Consider the following 19,509-nt stretch of genomic DNA (forward strand, 5'->3'; position numbering starts at 1 on the left):
AAATTGACATAAATTTCGTTTATCCATCCAAACCATGAATTGTAAAGAACATAGGAAACAGCGTATGCTGGGCTTGGATGAAAACCGTGAGGTATAAAGTACAAAACATCATGAGACAAAATGGAATGCAAGGAAAATGAGACAATATGAGTGTCAAGCAAAAGGTGTTTGGGAGGAGGTTTCACGGCCTCTAATTATTTCTTCTTTCCTCCTCTCTTCCTTTTTTTCGTTTTTGAAATGACGCCGGGGAAGGAACAGATGAAATTCATCAGACCCGGCTGGAAACCATGTTGTTCCGACGAGTCAGCTTTCTCGCAAGTGTCATGGCCTTCTCCCATGTCTTCTTCTTCTCGACTTGAGGCATAGATGGCTTCGGCGAGGCTGCTCCGGTGGCATATTCAGGACCAAAGTCCTCCTGGTGCTTGGAATTGTGCAGAGCCAGGACAGCCATTTGGCCAAGGAAGGATGGGTGCTCGAGAAGATCTTCCAAGCGGACCTTGAGGCCTTCTTGCTCAAGAAGCCAGGTAAGTTGTGCCATATTGAAGATATCACCACCAAGATCGAAAAAGGATGAGTCGAGCTGGAAGGCTGGTTGGTGCTTGGGTTTCTCATCTTCATCGCCCTCTGTCAGAACAGGAGTTCGACTAGGCAGGCACTGGTGCCAGGAGCGCGACAGGATGTCTGAATGGACTAGAAGCTCGGCAATGGAACGGGACTTGAGATGGGCGCTGAGGAAGTGCTCGTCCGAGGCACGGGGCAGGTCATCGACCACTTGGGGTGGAAGAGAGCACAGCATGTTTGGAGATGGCAAAGAAGTTGAAGGGTTGGCGATCAAGGACTGCGCAGTTTCGCACACCATGTCCAGGACCCTTTCAGCAAATGAAGGAAGGATGGGGCCCTTCTCGGAGAATCCGAGAGTGATATTGAGATTGCGGTCATCAGCGGGGCGAGAAACCATAGTCAGATCGGCGAAGTTGTCATTGACTCCCGCGCCTCCCATGCGATACTTGTTGTTGTCAAGTTCCAGGGAACCCTCATAGTCAACATTCTGGTGAAACACCGAGGTGGTGAAATATGTCCAGGCTGGCCAGTCAGTGCATTGCTTGATGATCTCGCGGAAGCCAAGGGACTCGAATGGCATGTTGGACACCTGCTGATCCTGGAGATAGCGGAACAACTCGACGCCTGTCCACTTCTCGGCGAAGTTGACACGAACAGGAACAACATTAACACATGGACCGACAGTGTTCTCAATTCCAGGCACGGTGGCATTGCGACCACTGATTGTGAGGCCAAAAACAACATCTGATTTAGCAGACAGCTTTGCGAGAGTCAAGGCCCAAGCAGCCTGCATGACAGTCGCGACAGTGACATTTCCAAGCGCAGTGGGTGGAACCTCGATGGTCTTGCGAACCTCGGTGAAAGCACCAATGTTTTGGAACATGGAGGTACCCTTTCGACTGACGACCTGGGTCATATGCGATCCCTTCAGAAGCTTAGACCAGTGGTTGTAGTGATCCGGTGTAATTGTGCCTGGAAGCTGGCGGAGATAGCTGGCGTAAGGCGTGACGGGAGGAAGAGGACTGCCTTCGTAGCCGAACTTGATGGCGGACATGATCTTGGACAAGCAGACTCCGTCGTATTGCGTGTGAGAGAGACGGATCATGATGCGGTGTTGATCGCTTTCCTTCTTCTTGACAACGTAGAACTGCACGTATTGCTCGCCCTCTCGGGGACCGTATTCACGGTCGCGCTGCTGAAGCGTGGAGGTGAATTCGTCGAGACCACGGTCAGTCTCATAGACGAAGATACTGGGGCGGATCTTGCGAAGTACGACTTGGAAGAACTGGTCGTGGAAGCAGACGAATACGGTACGCAGGATGTCGAACGCGTCGACGACCTTAAGACAGCTCTCGCGGAGACGGCGGAGATCCAAGGGACCATTGCCTTCCAAGAAGAAATAGTTCAACATCCATCGCGACTTGAACAGCGTCGCAGTGAGGGACATTGCTTGGAAGTCAGTGACAGGCAGAACATCTGCAATTCCGCCTTTGAAGACGCCAATCTTGGGGCAAATGCCGCTCTGGACCGAAGCGTCATCAACAGTCATGGAAGGTCGGAGGACTGAGATGCTTTCAGAAGAAGGTGTTTGTGCCAGAGTGGTTGGTGTGCTGTCGGGGAATGAATCAACTTCCTTGTGAACTGGCTTCAGATCGACATTGAGCATCTGCTGTGTGACATTGGCAGCACGAACGGTGGCAAGCATGTCTTCAAAAACGGGGTTGTTGAAGACATCAGCAACAGTGAGGACTAAGCCATCCTCGCGAGCGGCGCTGACCATTTTCATGGCAGTGATACTATCGCCACCGAGCTTGAAGAAGCTATCCTGGTGCCGCACCACATTGGGTGACAGACCAAGAGCAGTGCTCCACAGGCTCCAAAGTTTTCGCTCAACGTCTGCGGACATTCCGTCCTGACTGGAGCGCGAGGTTGCAGAGCAGACACCCGAGTCATCCGCTTCGCCCTGGAGTCCTTCTAACTGGAAGGGAGAACCAACAGAGTCGGGATGGCCGTAGCCGGAAAGACTATCGGTCGCCATCCCTGGCACCATCAACTTCCCATCCCTCAGCATTTGACCGATTATTTCGTGGACACGGTCATCGATAATCTTCTGGATTGCAGTTCCATCTAGGCTCTTCCTGTTGGTCTTGACTCTCTCGCTGACAGATGTCTGGGAGCTGCTCCATTCAGATGGCTGCTCAGTCAGAGCCTGGTTGTCGAGCTTGGCGGCCGAGATTGACTCCGATGGCGACTCGATAAAGCCAGTGAAGACCTTGGCAATAGAATCGACGAGGGATTGCGCTTGGGCATCAGAGACAACATCATTCCAGTAGCGGAGCATGATACCCTCGCCTCCTCGTGAAATGTCGACATTTACAGTGACAGCGTACTGAAAGTTGTTAGCAGGAGTCACTTTGCATGTAGATATATTCACGGATACTTACCTCACTAGGATCGTGGGCGTGCTGTAGGTCGAAGGATAGACCCTTCTCCTTAGAGCCACCGGCAACGGTGTGATTCTGAATGGAGAGTGTTGTATTGAAGAGAGACTGTCCCTGCCATCCCAGCTCGTGCTGGATACTAGCAAGGGAGCAGCTCTGATGGGGAATGCTGGCGATGTAATCACCATTCACCCGCTTGGATATATCGGAAAGGGACTGGTGCGAAGAGAACTTCACACGGCAGCAGAGCATGTTGATAAAGATACCGACCATGTCTTGGATACCGTTGACGGGCGCGTCGCGACCGGCCGACAGATATCCGAAACAAACATCATCGGATGAGGTGAACTGTCTAAGGACAATAGCCCAGGCAGTCAATGTGAGGTTTGCCAAGGTAACCGAAGCTCCCTCACAGAATTTAAGCAGTTCGGGATAGCGGTTGAAGTTCATCAAGATACCCTTCAGCTCCCGTTGGGTCTGGAAGCCGGCAGAAGGGGAAATGTGGCATGGACGAACACCACCGAGATACTTCTTCCAATGGTCGAGGGCTTCGCCTTGGCTCTGAGTTCGGATGTACTTGATATAGTCGCTGAAACGAGGCCCAGGGCCTTCTGCAAGCTTGCGATCATAAGCCGTGGTGAGGTCACGTAGCAGGACATCGACACCTCCACCATCGATGATAGCATGGTTGATTTCGAGTTTGACGAGGACACGTCCACTCGTGACCTTGCAGACAGTCAACTGGTGAGAAAGTTTGGCAGGACGCATGGCATTCGCATCACGAAGGGAAATAGCTGCCAGCTTTTCCTCAACCTGAGAGTCAGGGCATTCAACCCGAAGGACATTATCCTTGAGCTTGGAAAGAACCAATTGATCGAAGGAACCGCCGCTGTAATTGCTGTCAATAAAGACGGTCCGGAGGACAGGGTGACGATCCACAAGCATGTTCCAGGAGCGGGCAAGTCTCTCCGCGTCGACCTTGCCTGCGCGGGCATCTTTGATCTCGAAAATAGTGTGGAACATGTAGGCACTCGGGTCACGAAGTTGACTTAGCAGGAGACCCTCCTGCATGGGAGAGCAAGGATAGATGTCATCAACCTCATTCTTGCTCCGGATTCCGAGCTTGCGGAAAGTGTTCTTGGTTAGGACCTGCAAGCCTTGGTAGTTGATCGGAAGAAGTGGGAAGTCGCTAAGAGTAGGCTCGGCGGAGACATTCTTCAGAGTGGAAAGGTCCTTTTCCAAGGTTTGCTTGCATTGCAAAATCCAGCGTCGGATCTGACCCTCGCGCTGAGTACGGCGGTTATAGGCGAAGGAGACATTCAAACGATCCTTCACCACAATGGCTGAAAGTTCAAACAACGCAAAGCGGGCAGTGTCAGGGCCCATGTCGCCAGCAACAGCAAAGTCGGAGCTGTCGAACACACTGCCTTGGTGCCGGAAGAGTGAGTCATTGCGTTCCAGCTGCTGAAGCTTGCCCAGGTAATTGAACAAGATTTCAAGAGGAACCTGGAAGGCACTCTCGTTGCTTTGCTGGTCCGAAGCCAAGAGGCTCTTTGCGAAGAAAGGTCGTCCATTGTCAGTGATTTTGCGACGAGTATCTTTGACTCGCTTGATGGTGTCCATGAGAGTGCCTGTATCATGTGAGCGGGCATCGGCAAACAACGAGCTAGGATGACACTTACCATCTCGGCCCTCGACGAGCAGAGGGGCCATGGTTGTAAACCAACCAACTGTACGAGAAAGATCAATGGTAGCATCCCAAGGCTCACGACCATGGCCTTCATTGTAAATGGTGGGAAGCTTGCGGTCAGTGAATGTGCGGCTGAAAGAATGCACAATAGCGGCAAGAAGAATGTCAACGGTATCAGTTCCAAAGGTTTCGTGGCAGCCCTCAAGAATGAAGTTGGTCATCTCTTCGTTAAGTGTGAACGACTCCATCTTGAGATCCCCATAGAGGTTGGTGGAATCTTCCATGCCCCAGTAGGTGAGGTTTGGCTGCGAAGGGGTGAATGGCAAGGTTGCACCAGCATCATGGATCTTTGCTCGCTCGAGTTGCAAGGCACACCAGCTCTGGAAGGACAAAGCCTTATCATCAGATAGAGAACCGGACACAACAAGCTCTTCAAGATCTTGGAGAATGATGCGCCAAGATACCATGTCAACACACATATGATGCGCCACAAGGAAAAGAACTTGGCCGCCATTGCGAAGATTGAACAAATCAGCGGCGAAAATTGGGCCATTGAGGGGGTCGAGGCACGACTGGCTTTCGGCAATCCTGGGGACCATGGCGCGTGTATCGCTAACAGAGTGCATGCGGAATCGATAAGACTCATCAACCTCCTTGAAACTGTGTTAGTAACATGGGACGCTCGAGACGGATTTTTGTACTCACAGTTGACGATTTCTGTTGCCAGCTTCCAGAACCAGTCTTGCTGAACCGGGCGCGGAACATGGAATGCTGGGTGCTAACAGCCTTGATAGCACGACGAAGGACCTCCCCCTCAACACGACGAGAGACCCGCACAGTGATACTTTGATTGAAACGAGCGGCTCCTTTGTAGGAATTTGTAGACTGCATATAGAGCCTCTGAACGGGAGAAAGGGCGAAGCATTCTCCAATTTTCTCCTCGCGCAGAGCCTTGACTGGTGCCTTGGAACTGGCAGTCTGGGCAAGCTCCTTGACTGATCGACTTTGCAAGATGTCATTGAGCGTCACGGCCAAGCCCTGCTTACGAGCTCTGGAGATCACCGCCATGCCGGTAATACTGTCGCCGCCTAGAGAAGGTTGTTAATAGAGCTGACTATTTGAAATGAGAACCTAGTTCCGTTGAAAACTCACCTAGGCTGACGAAAGATCGGTCGATGTTGACTTTCTGCAGCGAAATATTGAGGACCTGCGCGAATATCTCACGAACAATCTTCAAGGATCCATCATGTTCCTTTTCTTCGGGCTTCTCTGGCGCACCACGCTTCATGCGGTCGAAGTCTTGCATAATACGCTCATAGGAGTCGTCATCGATATCTTCCAGCCAGGCAGTGATCTTCTTGCGATCCAGCTTGCCGGAAACAAGCATTGGGAGCTTCTTGATGAGAGCCCAGGTTTGTGGAACCATGTAGATGGGAAGCTGTGCCTCAAGCTTCTTCTGTACCTCCACGAGGCCGCAGAGACCCTGGCTGTTAAACTCACGTTCCTCCACAAACTCACATGGCTTATCGGAGATCAGCTTGTTATCCGCGGCGATCTTGTTGAGCGACATGACAGTTACAAGACGCTGCTTGAGAGGTCCGTTCTTGGGCAAGATAACAACGGCGTGGCGGACCAGTGGGTCTTCATGCAGTCGATGCTCGATCTCCCCGAGTTCCATGCGCTGGCCATGTAGCTTAACCTGGTGATCCTTGCGGCTTATGTACTCGATGGAACCATCAGGATTGTAATAACAAAGGTCACCTGTCAAGTAGATCCTGCGAGAGGGACGGGATGGAAGACTTGAAACCTTTGATCCAGGTAGGATCGTTGATGAAGGCTTCGGCATTCTTCTGAGGGTTCTTCAAATACTCCCGAGCAAGAGCAGGGCCCTCAAGAGCAAGTTCGCCGACTGCACCAAGCGGAGCTAATTTGTGCGGGTTTTCAGCGTCCACAATCCAGGTTAGGGTGCTCGGAATACCGTAGCCGATCCGAGCAGGATCGCGATTGACTGCGACGGCGGTATCAACGACTGCGAACACGCAAGTTTCGGTCGGACCGTATCCATTGATCAACTTAAGGACATGACACCATCGGGTGATGACCTCTTGTGACATCTTCTCGCCACCAACAGTAAGGACCTCCAGGGATGGGACAGAGGACGGCTCAATGATACTCGCAATGGATGGAGTGAGGAAACTCCAAGTGACATTGAGGCGACGGATGGCACCGGCGATATCGTTGAGTCGCTCATCCTCGCTAGGCACACAAATGCAGCCGCCAAGCATGAGGATGGCGAGGGTTTCCATGATGGCAGCATCAAAGGTCAGAGAGGCAAACTGGAACACTCTTGCCTTTGGTCCCATGTACATCATTGGGCCAAATGCCATGATACTGCTGACAACATTGCGATGCTCGACGACGATACCCTTGGCACGTCCAGTGCTGCCAGAGGTGAACAGGGCGTAAGCCATGTTGGAAGCTGTCACTTGGGCACGGGGGCGGGTTGAAGACGAGTTGAGGGAGCCATAGGCTTTGATAGTCTCTTTGCTGATGGGGATGACAGTCTTGACAACACGATTGTAGCGGCTGCTGTAGTTAGGAGTACAGAGGATCATATTCGCACCAACATCTGCGAGAATTTCCTCGTGTCGAGAAGTAGGGTGGTGGGGGTCGAGTGGAACGTAAGCACCGCCAGCGATCAGGATACTGATCAGAGTGACCATAGCCCAAGCGGACTTGTCAAGACAAACGGGAACAAATACTTCGGGGCCAACACCGCGACCGATGAGATAGTTTGCAAAAGAGGAGGCCAAATCCCAGAACTCACGATAAGTAAGCTGTCCATCCCAAGCGCACACGGCAGGAGCATTAGGGGTTTCGATAGATTTCTCCAGGATGAATTCCTGAACGCAACGCTCGACTGGGGAAATATCACGCTTGTTCCACTCGCCGATCTCGACCTTGTCTTCTGGACTAACAACTTCCAAGTCAACCAACTTGTTAGCCGTGGTCTTGGGAACAGACAGAAGTTGCTTCATAACGTGGCTTAGCTGCTCTGTGATGTGCTTGGTCTGCCAAGCATTGATGACCAGTTCATCATGATGAACGGTGAAGGAAATATTTGACTTCGAGAATGAACATTCGAGAACAAGGGGGTGAGTGAAGAAGTCCTCGCTTGTCTCACGCTTCTCGTCAACCCAAATTGAGCTGTCTAGCTCGCCCTCGCCAGACTGAATAACAAGCAGGTTCTGGAAATTGCAACCAGTGGATGTGTCCTTGTTGAGCTGACGAATGTGTTGTAAGCCTGCGTGAAGGTGGGGAATCATCTCTGTAGTAGACTTGTTGATCTGGTCAAGATACTGGATGATTGTCATTTCGTTGTCGACTTGCACGCGCGTAGGTACAGTTGACAGAACAGGGCCAGCAATCTCGCCGACGCCGGGAAGGTCAATGTTGCGACCTGACAGGGTCTCGCCAAAGCACACATCTCCAGATGCGGTGTGGTTAGCGATGACGATAGCCCAGGCGGCACGAAGCAAAACAGGTAGAGTAAACTCAACGCTGTTGGCTGGCCGCGAGATATCCAAAGTGAGGTACTGGGTATTACCAGCCCGTACGGCATGGGGAACAGAGTTCTTGTTCTGGGGGAAGGGAGTACTCGAAAGGTCCTTGAGATAAGACTTCCAGAAGGCATCGGACTTTTCCATGTCTTTCTTGGTGAGGTACTCGATGAAAAGACCGTAGGATGTGCCCGAAGCTTTGTTTTGAGAGCCCCTATAGTTCTCCTCAACCTTGCTCCAGACAAGGGGGATACTCCATCCATCGTAGAGTGCGTGATGAACCGACCAGACGAAGTAGCGAGTGGAAGATCCACGGGGCTGGACGATCGCGTAGCCGGTGAGAGGCGCACCATTTTGCTTTGGTAGTTCAGTTATATCACTCGGCAGAGCTTCAAAGGAGTCCACATGGGCCCAAGAGATGGGCTGGTCGTCCAAAACCGCCTGTGCAAAGTTCATGGCCTCGGTATGCACGACTCGGGTGCGTAGGATCTCGAGATCGATCACCGTCTGCTGCCAGGCAGATTTAAATCTGTCAAGGTCTGTGCCGTCGGCGAGACGGAAGACAGGCTGGGCGACATAGGCACCCGCATGCTTCAAAGATAGTGTCAAAAGACCTTCTTGGACGGCAGAGCAGGGATAAATATCACAGATAGACGACTTAGAAACACCACAGCTATCAGCCACTTCTTCTATGATGCTTTCTGCATCTACGGAAGACGGCAGTAGCGAGAATGGCTTCAGGGTGGCCTTCTTGAATTCCGGAACCTCTTGAGACTCTGAACAGCTTTGTGCCATCTCGATCAGCATGGGAGTGTTAAAAATAGTAGCCACATTCAGAGAGATTCCCAAAGCTTGCGCAGCACCAACAAGATTCATGGCAGAGAATGAATCACCACCAAGGGCGAAGAAGCTATCGTCATTGGTTACTGAGCCAGTTTCAAGGTCTAGGATCTTCTCCCACAAGGAGCGCAGCTTAGCATCAATGCCATCTGCAGATGTCTCCTCTTTCTTTGAGCCAGAGCTGAAAGTAACGTATGACTTCAGAACATCTTTGGACAATGTCTGAACCATCGCACGAAGGCGGCGACGATCAATCTTGGCAGAGGAGGTGAAAGGAAGGTTGCGTAAGGGGAAAAATAGGCGTGGCATCATGCTTTGGGGCAGAAGATCGGGGAGGGAGCTCTTCAACTTCTGGATGGCATCCATATTGGAAACAGAGACGGGCAGAAGGAGAGGATCAACACCAGGGATCGTAGGTGCAAAATCATCACTAGTACCACCTTCCACGGAATCAGGATCATGAACTGTGAAGAAGGCAGCAAGACCCTTTGCGACAGTGCGTTCCTGGGGAACGACAACGTCAACTGCAACTTGAGATCCATTTGGAAGGGCCCGGAGACATTGGTGTTCAATCTCTTCAAGCTCGATACGCTGACCATTGAACTTGATTTGAGTATCCTTTCGAGAGATGAAAGCCAGAGTCCCATCGCTGTTGTACCGAACCAGATCCCCAGTGCGGTACATGCGGTCTTTGCGCTTGAAGAGACCTAGGAGGCTGGGGTGGTGACTCCAAGTTGGATCGTCAACGAAAGCTGCCTTCGTCTTCTCGGCATTTCCAAGGTACTCGCGAGCAATGTTGCTTCCTTCCAAAAGCATCTCTCCAACAGCACCAACGGGGAGGAGGCGGTTATAGTTATTAGGATCGACGATCCAAACTCGGCAGTTGGCGGCATGTCCAATGGAGGTAGGGTCATTGTTCACACGGTTGCCCTCCCAATCGACCTTGACACCGACAGTTGCGACGACAGTTGCCTCCGAAGGACCATACGCGTTGATGACGAAGCGGTCATTCCAGCGATCGATGTGGTTGGCGGGCATCTTTTCACCCCCAGTGATGATCGTCTTCAAAGTAGGAACACTCTTTGGCTCGAGAGTGTTGACAATGGCAGGTGGCGATGCCATGTAGTTGGCTTCCATACGACGAATCGCTCCTCCCAGGTTGTTCATGCGTTCTTCTTCACTGGGGACACAAACACAACCACCGGTCATCAGAGTCATCATGATCTCAAGGATGCTTACGTCGAAAGTATAGTTAGAGAATTGGAGCGAACGTGTTCTAGAGTCCATATGGAGAGCGTCAGTCATGGCAATAGCGGTTGTACTGAGGGCGACGTGTTCAACTACAGTGGCCTTTGGCTTGCCAGTGGTACCCGAGGTGAAGATAGCATAAGCTGCGCTACTTGGTGCAGGCCGAGTGCCAGGCAGAGCAAGGGGAGATTCGGGCAGCTGAGAAATTGAGCTCTGCGAAACAGCGAATGCCTTCTTGCAAAGCTTAGCCATTTTTGACTGGAGAGTTGCCGCGCAGAGTACTAGATCTGCACCAATCTCCTCGATCAACATTTGGAGGCGAGAGTCGGGGTGAGTAGGGTCGATTGAGACAAATGCACCGCCGGCCTTGAGAATGGCCAGCTGGGCCACGACAGCCCAAGCAGACTTTTCGAAGCATAGAACAACGAACACTTCGGGTTTAACACCCAATCCCGTCAAGAAGCGTGCGAGGCGGCTGGAAACAATCTCAAGTTGGCCATAGGTGAAATTTTTATCCCAGGAGCAGATGGCCTCAGCGCGGGGGTGTAGCAGGGCTTGTTGCTGGATCAGCTCATCGGCACATTTCTCAACGCGCGGAGGGAGAACGGCGTTCCAGTCTCGAATTTGTCTGCAAGAGCGCTGGGGGAAGAGATCAAGATCACCAATGAGACGATAGCGAGGATTAGAAGACATGACATCATTGAGGAAGTGGTCGAAGGCATCGATGACATGGGTAACCTGGCTGGAGGAAAGGATGTCCGAAGAATAGCTGAAATGAATTTCGGCAACAGCGCTGCTCACCTCCGCTGCGACAGTGAGCTTATAGTCGTTCGCGGTGGTCATCTCCTGGACGTTGCCCTGAGGGAGGGACGAGGAAGTGCGGAATGTGAGAAGAGTGTTGAAAATACTCGTGTTTTCGAAGCCAAGATGATGGTTAACTGTGGCGAGGTCTGCGAAGTTTTGGAGGCCCTTGTCGAATTGGGCCTTGGAGTGCTGCAATGTCTCCTCCAGTTTGCGGTCGTTGGTTAACATGAGGCGGCAAATGGAAACTGCAAGATCGTCGGAGTTGGCAGAGGAGAATCCGAAGCAGACATCATCGCAGCCAGTGTAGCAACGAAGAACCAGACCCCAAGCAAACTGGAAGAGAGTCTCGACAGAGACACCTGACATTTTGCTAAAGGCATGCAACTTCTGAGTCTGTTTGTTAAGGGTGCGAGTGGAACGACCAGGGCTAGTAGTGACAAGAGACATAGAGGGGAAGTTGCAGGGCTCGATATCTGCCAGATATTCTTTCCAGAAAGCAAGGGTGGTTCCTGAAAGGGACGACTGGCGGGAGTGGCGGTTAGATGACTTCAATCCAGTCCATCGTTCAACGTCGAAGGTTCGCAGAACACTGGCGGAGAGGGAGTTAATTTCGGCGTTGAGGCCCTGCAAGTTTAGCTTTCCAAGAGAGGTGAGAGGGACTGTCGAAATAGGGATGTAGCAACTCGGAACCTTGTTAGCTGGGAATCGGCTAGTCAAATGCGCGTGAATTGCGGAAATGGTTGTCGTCAGGTCAGAAGATGAACTTTGAATAACTCGCTCGTTAAAAGATGCTGCAGTGGGTGCTGAGGAGCCGACGAATGCCACGATGGAGCTGTTTGTATCCCCGGGAAATTTGATCGTATCCACCAGAGCTTTTCTCTTGGAGCCCAGGTATCCCACAAGAGATTGCTGAACACGGCGCAAGTCAGATGACAAGGAAAGTTCCTGAGTATTATCCTTGCGGCCAAGGTGCACAAGGGAACCATCACCATTGTAACGAACAAGATCCCCAGTCTTAAAGAACTTGGTCGTCTCCGTGAACTCGTGCAAGTCACGTCGGAAGGCAGAAAGCCAGCATGGGTTCTCAAAAAATGCTTCACGATCACGACCCTCGTTTGCTAGGTACTTGGAGGCAATCACAGGACCTTCGATAACCAATTCGCCGATAGCACCGACAGGAACAAGAGCGTGGTGGTTAGCGGGGTCAACAACCCAGGAGATACAGGAAGCGGAGCGACCAATGGTGCTTTCCTTGCAACCCTGTGTGATCGGAGCGAGGCATGCTGCAGAGGACGACTCCGTAGATCCGAACAGAACATGCAGCTGGAGGTCATCAGACCGCCAGCTATCCAAAAGAGTATTGGTCGCAAGTTCTCCGACTATTGCTACAGTCTTGAGGCCGGGAACGTCTTTCGGGGTCATGAATTCCGCGACACTTGGGGTCAAGCAGGAAACATTGGCGTGAAGAACATTGATGGAGGCGGCCAACTTGGAAGGATCAATGTCTGCTGGGATGCAAAGACAACCTCCGCGCATAAAGGTACCGAAGGTCTCGAGCAAGAAAAGATCGGACGAGTGAGCCGCGAATTGGAATGTGCGCGAGGCATCATTGAGCTTCAGTGACGCGGCGAATGCTTCAGCTCGAGTTACGACAGTAGCATGCTCAAGGATAACTCCCTTCGGGGCTCCAGAGGATCCAGCAGTGAATGAGACATAAGCGGGGTCCGAATAACAGGCCATAGATAGCAAAGGCTCATCGCCGAGATATTCGAGCAGAGACTCGCTGACGGGTACCACATAAGGGATCACCTCCTCAAGAACCTGTGCCTTCTCGGGGGATGCAAGGGCAACCTGAATCACGTTTTCTTGCACATGTTTCTCAATGAGGCTCAAAGTTTTCGAGTTCTCGACAGGGATACAACCACCACCAGCCTTCATCACCGCTAGTATGGAAACAACGTTCCAAACGGACTTCGGGAAGGATGTTGGAATAAGACTGCCAGGTCCCACGCCGAACGTGATCAGATAACTAGCCAGGCGAGAAGAGAACTGGTCGAGCTTGGAGTAAGTCAGATTTCCATCCCAAGCAGTGACGGCAAGAGCATCGCGCCGTTTCTTGGCCATATCCTGAACAACCTGGTGAACACAAATCTCAACAGCCTGTGAGTTCTTGCTGTTCCAGGTGGTAATATCAGTCTTGTTGCTATCACTGAGATTATCAAGTTCGCGGATTTCGCTATCCGAGTATGTCATAATGCTCTCGAGGCAACGAACGTATGTGTTGGCGACATTTGAGGCCTGTGCATCAGAGAGGTTTGTAGTCCAGTAGTTGAGGTCGATACAAGCCTTTGTGTCCATAGCTTCAATGTTAATGAAGACTGGGAATTCGGCTGGGTCGTGAATGGAACCGACTTCGACACACTCGATATCACTGCTGACAGCATCCTTCGCGCCAGGTAGACGGCGGTAGGAGACACCCGAGTTGAACAAGTTGGTATCAGAAAGCTTCAGAGCATGTTGAATGTCAATGAGTGAGGTGTGTCGATACGGCAAGCTATCCATATAATCATCCTGGACCTTCTCCAATACATCACGCAACACCGAAGTGCCAGAAAACTTCATGCGGCAAGCCATGAGGTTGATCACCGGGCCAACAACAGACTGGACTCCATCCGCAGGAACATCTCTTAGCGAAGCCATGTAACTGAAACTAACGTCGTCGGAACCAGTGAAGTAACGGAGGGTGAGCCCCCAGGCTGCATTGAAAACATTGGCGAGTGTGATTCCCTTCTTCTCGCACACACTTTGGAGCCGCGGCAGAGATCCAAAGTTGACAGGGATAGCTCGGAGAGCCTTCTCTTGGGCAGCCTGGCCGTCGGTTAGAATTGGGAACATGCAAGGCTTGGCGCCCAAGAGGTATGAGCGCCAGTATTCAACACTTGCGTCCCTGGGCGCATCGAAGAGGTAGCCCATGTAGTCCTTGAACAGCGGGCGTCGAGTTTCCTCGAGTCTCCCAACGTATGCGAGTTGTAGATCTCGAAGGATGATGGAGATTGAGTTTCCATCCATGGCAGCGTGGCTCAGTTCAATGCGGCAGAAGATACGTCCGGTTGAGGTGTGGCAGATGCTAAACCGATACGCAGGGGTACGCTCACGGTAGTTCTTGGGCTCCTGCGCATCAAAGGTTGCAAAAATGTCACTATCCCCAGAGGATTGTAGGAAGACGGGGCTGGCATCATACTCCTTCAAAACAACCTGGGAGAAGGCATCAGAAGGAGTAAGATTCTCAACAAATATAGTGCGTAGCATGGCGTGGTGTGAAGCAACTTGCTTCCAGGCTTCCACAAGGCGATCAAGGTTGGGCTGTGTGGAGCCAGTGCCGCGGACCTCGAAGGTATCGTGGACAGCATAGTAAGAGCTGTCCCGGGTCTGACCAAGGAGGATACCTTGCTGCATTCGGGAACAAGGGTATATGTCTTCGATCATATCTAGGTTTCTCACACCAATCGCCGGGAGCTTCTGGTTGAGCATCTTGTCGAGGCTATCATAGTTGAGAGACAGCATCGGGAAAGAGCTCAGCGTGAGACGCGGAGACATCGAAGTCAACTTCTCGGAGAAGGACACAAGCTGCTTCTGACAGTTGGCAACCCAGGTATGGATACGATCTTGGTGCTGCATAAACTTGTTAAAAGAAAATGTAAACCGGATCTTACCACCAACGACCATTGCGGAGATCTCGAAAAGACCGAAACGGGGGGTGTCGCGACCGAAGTCTGCATCACCACTTCCTTGACCAGTCTCACCAGCCATCTGATCAACGAGCTGAAAGAGGCCATCCTGACGCTGCAAGTCACGGTGCTGGCCAACATAGTTGAATGAGATCTCGAACGGATGCGGGTAGGTACCAGCCCGCTTGCCTTCGATGGGGAGGACGCCGCTAGCGAAGTCCGCGCGACCATTGTCAGAGACACGGCGACGCAAGTCCTTGACTTTGATCAAAGTGTCAATTGCATCGTCCGATTGGTAGCCGTTAACGAAGATGGGGTGCAAGATAGTGAACCAGCCGACGGTGTGAGAGATGTCAATGGAAGGATCCCAAACCTCACGTCCGTGTCCCTCATTGAAGATTGTTGGTAGGGATCGATCGGTGAAGGAGTGTCCAAATGAGTGAAGCATGGAGGCTAGGAAAAGGTCGATTGGCTCAGTGGACAGGGCTTTATGGCACTCAAGAAGGATTGCGTTGGTGTGAACCGCATCGATCTCGAAAGAAGCACAATCAACATCACCATACGTGGTTTGATGGGTCTTCAAGCCCCAGTAGCCAAAGTCTGGGGCAGGTAGAGGATCCTTCGAGACCTTACCCTCGGCGAGCATATTCTTTGAGTGCTGAATCTGTAGCTTGGACCAGGTTTGGAATGGAAGTGACGCATCCTCACTTGTGGGTTTTCCAGGGTTCTTGATGATATCCTCCAGATCTTCTAGGATGATCCTCCATGAGACAATGTCAACGACCAAGTGATGAGCGGTCATAGATAGTACATGTTGCTGTTGCTTTTCCTTGAAGCGGAAGTAGTCAACAGCCAGGAGGGGTCCCGAGAAACAATTGATGCAAGACTGGCTGTCAGCTACATGGGGCTTGATGTCCTCAATTGAGCGTACGGTATTGCTCCGCAGCCTGAATGAGCCCTTGACGTCTCGAGTAATCCTCTGGCTTGAAGCTGTCGACCAGCCCGTATTTTCAAATTTTGCGCGGAGCATGGAGTGTCGCGAAACGAGGGTTTCGATCGCCTTGCGAAGGGTGCGCTCATCAAGAGGCTTGCTGAGACGTGTGAGAATGCCTTGGTTAAAATGACCCTGGCCTTCCTTTCGGAGACCAAAGTGGAGTATCTGGATGGGTGAGAGATCAAACGCCTCATCTACTGCCTCCTTATACGACGTCGTGTGATCAATCGCCTTTGCACGCGTAGCCAAGTCCTGGATCGACTTGCTGCGGAGCACATCTTGGACAGAAAGGCCAACTGCACGTTTCTTACACAGACCAATACAGGTCATAGCAGCAATAGAATCGCCACCGAGTGCCAGGAAGCTCTCAGTCAGACTGACGTGGTTCTGAGGGATGTTGAGGACACGACTGTAAACAGCAGTGAGAGTCTCTTCAATTTCATTTGCAGGTTGAGACATTTCAGCCTCAAGCACAAGACCATTTTCAACCTTTCCAACGTCCGGATCGTTCTCCATGCCGGAAACCCAACCTGCAATACCCTTCCGATCGAGTTTTCCGGATGGAAGAAGGGGCAATGCTTCCACACAAAGCCACACTGCAGGTACCATGTAAGTCGGGAGTCGGCCCGACAAGCTCTCTCGAATAGCAGGGACGATCTTAACTTTCTCCGATGAAGGAAGCAGTCGCAGAGGCTCTAGGTCCGCATCGGATTGTTCCGCTAGGAGTCCTGCAGAGGAAATCACAGCTGCAAGACGGCCCTTGCAGAAACCAGCCTTGGGGAAAAGAACAGAGCAGTGCGTCACGCTCTTTTCCTTGTTCAACTGGTTCTCAACTTCGCCAAGCTCAACCCGCTGGCCGTGAACCTTCACCTGAGTATCTTTCCGACCGATGTAGTTCAGAGCACCTGTGTCTGAGTTGTATCTCACCAAATCTCCAGTTTTGTAAAACCTGCGATTTATCCCTCCTCCGGCGTCGAATTTGGTCCAGGATGGGTCGTAGATAAAGGATTCGTTGGTCTTTTGTGGGTTGTTGACGTAGCATCGAGCGAGAGTTGGTCCCTCGAGCAACAATTCACCAGGGCAGCCGATAGGAACAAGTTGGTCATGGTTTTCAGGATTTACCAGCCATGCGCGGACACCAACAGGCAGACCGATATCCTTGCAGTCGGCGTTCGGTGCAACATTGGTGTTTAGCACGGAGGCGACGCTGGCCTCCGTCGGTCCATATCCATTGACCAGTTTGATTCTGGACCATGTTGCCAGTTGTGACTGGGACATGGCCTCACCGGCCAGAACTAAAGACTTTAACCCTGGCACGCTGTCGATTTCAATAAAGCCGACAAAAGACGGGGTGAAGCAGGCCTGGTCGACCCGCTTTTCATTGATGAAACGGACAATGTCATTTAATCGGTCTTCCTCGCTCGGAATGCAGACGCAGGCACCGTGGATCAGAGGAGTAAGCGACTCTGCCAAACTGGCGTCAAACGTGTGTGCGGCGAATTGCAAGGCGCGAGTCTCGCGAAAGACGCAGAGACCAGCGGCGTGAGCCAGGGAGCTCGATAGGAAAGCCCGATGTTCCAGGAGGGTGCCCTGTCGTGCGAATCGTCAGTTTCTGCACCATGCACCATCATAATTTCTCAATATCCGCTAGACCTACCTTCGGCTCTCCGGTGGATCCAGAAGTAAACAAAACATAAGCGGCATTTTGGCCAGTGACCCCCGATGCGAGATCAATTCCGTCAACGGGCGCGGGCAGTCCATCCAGGGTATCGCTGCAGATGGGAATCAAAGTCTTCGCAATGGGACGAAGTGCATCTGCACGGCCCTGCGAACACAGGGCGACTTCGGCCTTGACAGAGTCGATCAACCGTTGGAGGCGCGAAGGTGGATGAGTTGGATCCAATGGGACAAACGCACCGCCCGCCTTCATCACGCCAAGCATCGCCACTAAATTCCATTTCTTGCAGATCGTCAGTCTCATCCATCTTCCACAACTTTACACAATCTGCGAACTCCTGCCAACTTTGCAGCAAATACGAAAAAATGGAGCGGAAAGGGGGAAATATTATCAAATGGACCAACTCACCGATTTATCAAATAGCAGTGCCACGCGCGCTTCTGGACCAACGCCCTGCATACGCAGGTGACAAGCAAGCTTCGACGCCAACGCGTCCAGTTCGGCATATGTGAAGCTGCCATCCCAAGCGCATACTGCCTCCCTGTCCGGTCCAGAAAGTGCCTGTTCACGGATAGCATCGTGGATACAGCCGTCGTATGTTTCGGGGATATCGGATGTCCACTTGCGAATGCGCTGCCAGTCATTCTCCGAGAATAAATTAAGCTGGCTAATAGCTGGGTTCTCGGAAGAAAGGACTTTGGCGAGCAATTGCTCAAAGATGTGGGCCACACTTTTCATTTGTTCTCCAGACATATCATCATTTCGCCATTCCAGGAAGATGTTAATATCCCGGCGCAACACCTTTACATGCAGACGAACCCGGCACTGTTGTTCAAGATTAGCCGGGGCCATGCCATTATATGTACTGAATGGGGGTTATAAATACCTGGTCTGGTAGAGCACTAGCCAGGAATGTCTTGGAGGTTGGAGACGGATCATCCGCCTTGCGATATGTGCGCAGCATCAAGATGGTGTTGAAGGGCAAGTAACCCTCAGAACCACCGCCGAGCTGTTGGATTCCATCACCGGTTCGCACTTTATCTACAATTGCCTGGATGGATTCGTTCTCATCGATTGCCAGCCGGATAGCCGACAGATCGCGGTCAGGGGTGGTGACATTCGACCGCTGTACAGGGTGTCGAGAGGAAATAGAGTCACCGTCGATGTGTTGATAACCGAAGCTAATATCCTCAGTTTGGATATAGTAGTGCAGGACTAGCGCCCAGGTGGCCTGCAAGATGGATTCCAGTCGCCCTTCGCGCCATGCGGTTAATAACTGCGCACATTGCGACGAGGTCGGTCTCGTCTTCATAGAAACCGGACGTTTGGGCCCGTCGACCGCGGGAGCGAAGCGAGGAAGATAGCATTGCGAGGATTGGGCCATGGTTTCGGAGTGAATCTCGAATGTGGCCAAAAGCTGTGAGGATTGGAAATTGGAGAAGAGGAGCGAGAGATGAATTTTGTACTTTTTGAGGATAGTCAAAGCTGTTGGGTTCCTGCCGCAGTCGATGAAGCGAGTGGATGATGAGAGCCCTCAATTAGTCGGATTAGTAGTATCCAAGAGGAAGGTTATCTCGGGGAGAAGTGGCCGCGCGAAGTCGGACGGTCTCAGTTATTTTAAAAGATCAGACAATTTTATTTTTCTCAGCCTAAGTAACCAAAATAGTTACGCCATCGGTCATCGGCACTATGTAGACGCTGCATGGCCATGCTCCAGCTCGTTCGCCAACAGCTCATTATGCGCGGAAATACAGTAATACCACCCGGGCCACCAATGGCACTCTGGTAGTGGGGGGGGTAATGTTTCTGGCAAATTCAGAAATTCAGGATCCCCCATGTATCTTCCTTGCATGGGGTTCGGATCTAGATGAGCAAAGGGTTGGAGACGCCACGGCCAATGCGCCGGGTGGATCGGTCGACTTGTTCTCCCCCTGTGGAACCGAATCAGACACGACGGCACATCTC

At 51.8% G+C, this 19,509-nt stretch overlaps 1 protein-coding gene across 1 annotated transcript; it reads right to left on the reverse strand.

Annotated features, from left to right (window-relative positions):
- Positions 1–268: 268 nt before the first annotated feature.
- nrps1 (uncharacterized protein) lies at positions 269–18,928 on the reverse strand (the record flags this gene model as incomplete). Its single annotated transcript, XM_057261569.1, has 9 exons — positions 269–2,950; positions 3,006–4,633; positions 4,685–5,345; positions 5,398–5,780; positions 5,845–6,407; positions 6,454–17,456; positions 17,524–17,826; positions 17,953–18,369; positions 18,431–18,928. 9 exons carry the CDS (start codon positions 18,926–18,928, stop codon positions 269–271), a joined length of 18,138 nt encoding a protein of 6,045 aa, XP_057126501.1.
- Between the last annotated feature and the right edge of the window lie 581 nt (positions 18,929–19,509).

This window comes from Penicillium waksmanii (assembly GCF_028829765.1).
Source record: "Penicillium waksmanii strain IBT 27052 chromosome Unknown utg000002l:1.0-3326099.0:1.0-3328782.0, whole genome shotgun sequence".
Lineage (NCBI taxonomy): Eukaryota > Fungi > Ascomycota > Eurotiomycetes > Eurotiales > Aspergillaceae > Penicillium > Penicillium waksmanii.